Source organism: Notechis scutatus, chromosome 3 (assembly GCF_049901735.1).
Source record: "Notechis scutatus isolate UNSWTSFEM ecotype Mainland chromosome 3, rNotScu1.2, whole genome shotgun sequence".
Classification (NCBI taxonomy): domain Eukaryota; kingdom Metazoa; phylum Chordata; class Lepidosauria; order Squamata; family Elapidae; genus Notechis; species Notechis scutatus.
In genome coordinates, this window is record NC_142011.1 from 46,374,132 (window position 1) to 46,376,770 (window position 2,639).

The window sequence follows — 2,639 nt, forward strand, 5'->3', positions numbered from 1 at the left end:
CAATTAAAATATATTTGAAAATATGAAAAAAGCCAATATTTATGTGGAAGCTTATTACATTCCTCTTATATTTTACTAAGGGAATAATTTTATTTAAATATTTATAAAACTTTCCAGTTCAAGCATTTTTAAAATGTTCACAATAAATTGATTTTTAATATACAATAGTAGTCATACTTCATCACCTGCAGACTGATGTTTATAAAAACACCTTTTACCATGTTAATAAGCTTCTTTCTTTTGGCAGTATGTCAAAGAGCGGCCTTTGTGGATTTCTCATGTCCAGGGACTTCATTGATATTTTAAATGAATGACATTTAGGTCATTTGATCAGACAATGGAATGGATCCTAAAAGGACTCTTCAAGTGTGATGATGGCAGAAGCCTATTTTATTGTTAAATTGCTAGAATTTGCTTTCTGACTACCTGTTTCCATGGCTTCCATTGGAACAATTACCATTCCTGTCAACATGAGAACTGCTACTGCCAGAGTTTCAATCAGTTCCACCAGCTGCAGCGTGACCTGTGGCATGGGTTACAAGGTTGAAGAAACATGTCAGATTGGGCCTAACGGTGAAAGGAGGTACTGTGATATTCGGAAAGTGGAGTGCTTGACCAACTGGCTTTGTGGGATGCTCCATTTCACTATTCTTGTAGGTAAGCCTTTTGAATTCCAGTGCTTGTCTCCTACAGAAATTGGGCCAGAAATCAAGAGCTTCAGTTATTCATGGAGGATAGCCAGAGGTATTATTACCACTGATGATGTTCTCTTTAAACCATTCAAGACTACTGGCTTTGTCATTAAGCTTTCCCCAGCCAAGGAATACGATGCAGGGACATACAGGTGTGATGTGCAGTTCATGAGATCCTATAAGATTGTCAAAAGAATCTACTTTGGAATTCGTGTGATCCCTGGTCACTTGGTGGATCTGAACTTTGACAAATCCTTGACTCTGGAACAACACTTGGAAAGTGAGAAGGAAAAAAACCAGCAGAATGCCACCAGTGTTCCTGTGCAGAAGCAGCAGCACTTTTGGCGCCAAAGAACTCTGTTTGTATTTTTAATAGGCATTGGAAGTGGTATGGTAGGAGGAATCTTGTTGCACAATATTTTCTACTATTTAGTGAAAGTTCCCAATAATGGATATGTGGAGGAATAAAAACATTTGTTCTTAAAGTCTTGCTGTATGCTGATTGCATACAGATTGCTGATTGTTCTTAAAGTCTTGCTGTATGTATTTAATACAGCAAGTCTTGCTGTATGTATTTAATCATTTTGCAGTATTGTTTATGGTTATTAAGATTTGGTTGTGAAATCACATGGCTTCACTTAATTTATTTAGAAAGCAATAACATAAGATATGTTATTGCTTTCTAAATAATTAAGTGAAGCTTTATAACACTTCATAAAACTTTTTTAAAGACAGTACAATACTTGTAAATCAGTATATCTTTGGATGTGAGGTTCAGTATATGCTTTCCATATAGAAAATCCTAAATTCAGTTTTCAGGTCTGGAAAGAATCCCTACAACACTGGAATATCTACCAAGTCAACGTAGATCAGTTTTTTTAAAAAATAAAATAAAAAATAAACTGATACTCTCCCAATATCCTGAGACCACAAATCTCAGAATTCCAGCAGGTTAGCCAACAACAACTACTACGCACAGTAGGAATGGTAATCTCACTCAGTTTGGGAAGAACAGTGTGAGCTAGGATGAGCACTGAAGATGAGATTCAAACAACCCACTTCACATTTAATGTAGCATTTCTCAGATTTGGCAACTTAAGACATGTGGACTTCAATTCCCAGAATTCCCCAGCAGATAAAGAGGGGGACAGGCAAGATTATGTTACTGTAACCGCATAATAAACATAGTATTCATAACTTCGGTTTCTGAATCTGATTTACCTCAAAGGCCTGGCATCAATCTTACAAGTCCCTCCGTTTATTTTCTAGGGAGTGAAGAAGAGTCAAATCCAAGATCCTTTCTGTACTTACATTTCTGTCTTGAACTCCAATTTCTTTAAATGGACTATTGTCTTGGTTGTCTTGACTCTTGTTGATGCTTGGGACATAACATTATCATTAAACACTTCCTAATGTTCCTCGCTGTTGCTTTCATTATTAGTTACTGAATCTGTGTTTAATGATAATGTTATGTCCCAGGTGTCAACAAGAGTCCAATTAACCTTAAACATACATATATATATACACGCACATACACATATACATATACATACACATGTATGTATGCATATATGTATACACATATTTATTGAAAGTTTTAACTACAATACGTCGAACAAACTGTCAGAACAAAAGAGAAAAAGAAAAGTGCAAAAAGAAAAAAAATAGAAGAGAAAGAAATAAGATGCAAAGCTCTAAAAAAGAGCTTCCAATCTTCTCAGCAGTTATATGTACAATTATATTTTAACCTGAGTTTACAACATAACTCTTCTATAATCCAAGCTGTAATGATTGAAAATATTTTCCCCAATGATTTCATTTTTAAAAATGTCTTGATACTGAATCTTTCATTTGAAATCATAAGAATGAGAATTGGGGAATGTGAACTAACATATTTACCTGACATCCGAAGTGAAATAAGCCCTCTTTATTTTCCTATCAATTTTT

General features: G+C 34.8%; 1 protein-coding gene across 1 annotated transcript; it reads left to right on the forward strand.

Annotated features, from left to right (window-relative positions):
- The first annotated feature begins 250 nt into the window (after window positions 1-250).
- TMEM81 (transmembrane protein 81) lies at window positions 251-1,192 on the forward strand. The gene has a single exon (XM_026676840.2). It carries the CDS (start codon window positions 435-437, stop codon window positions 1,158-1,160), a length of 726 nt encoding a protein of 241 aa, XP_026532625.1. The 5' UTR covers window positions 251-434; the 3' UTR covers window positions 1,161-1,192.
- Window positions 1,193-2,639: the final 1,447 nt, after the last annotated feature.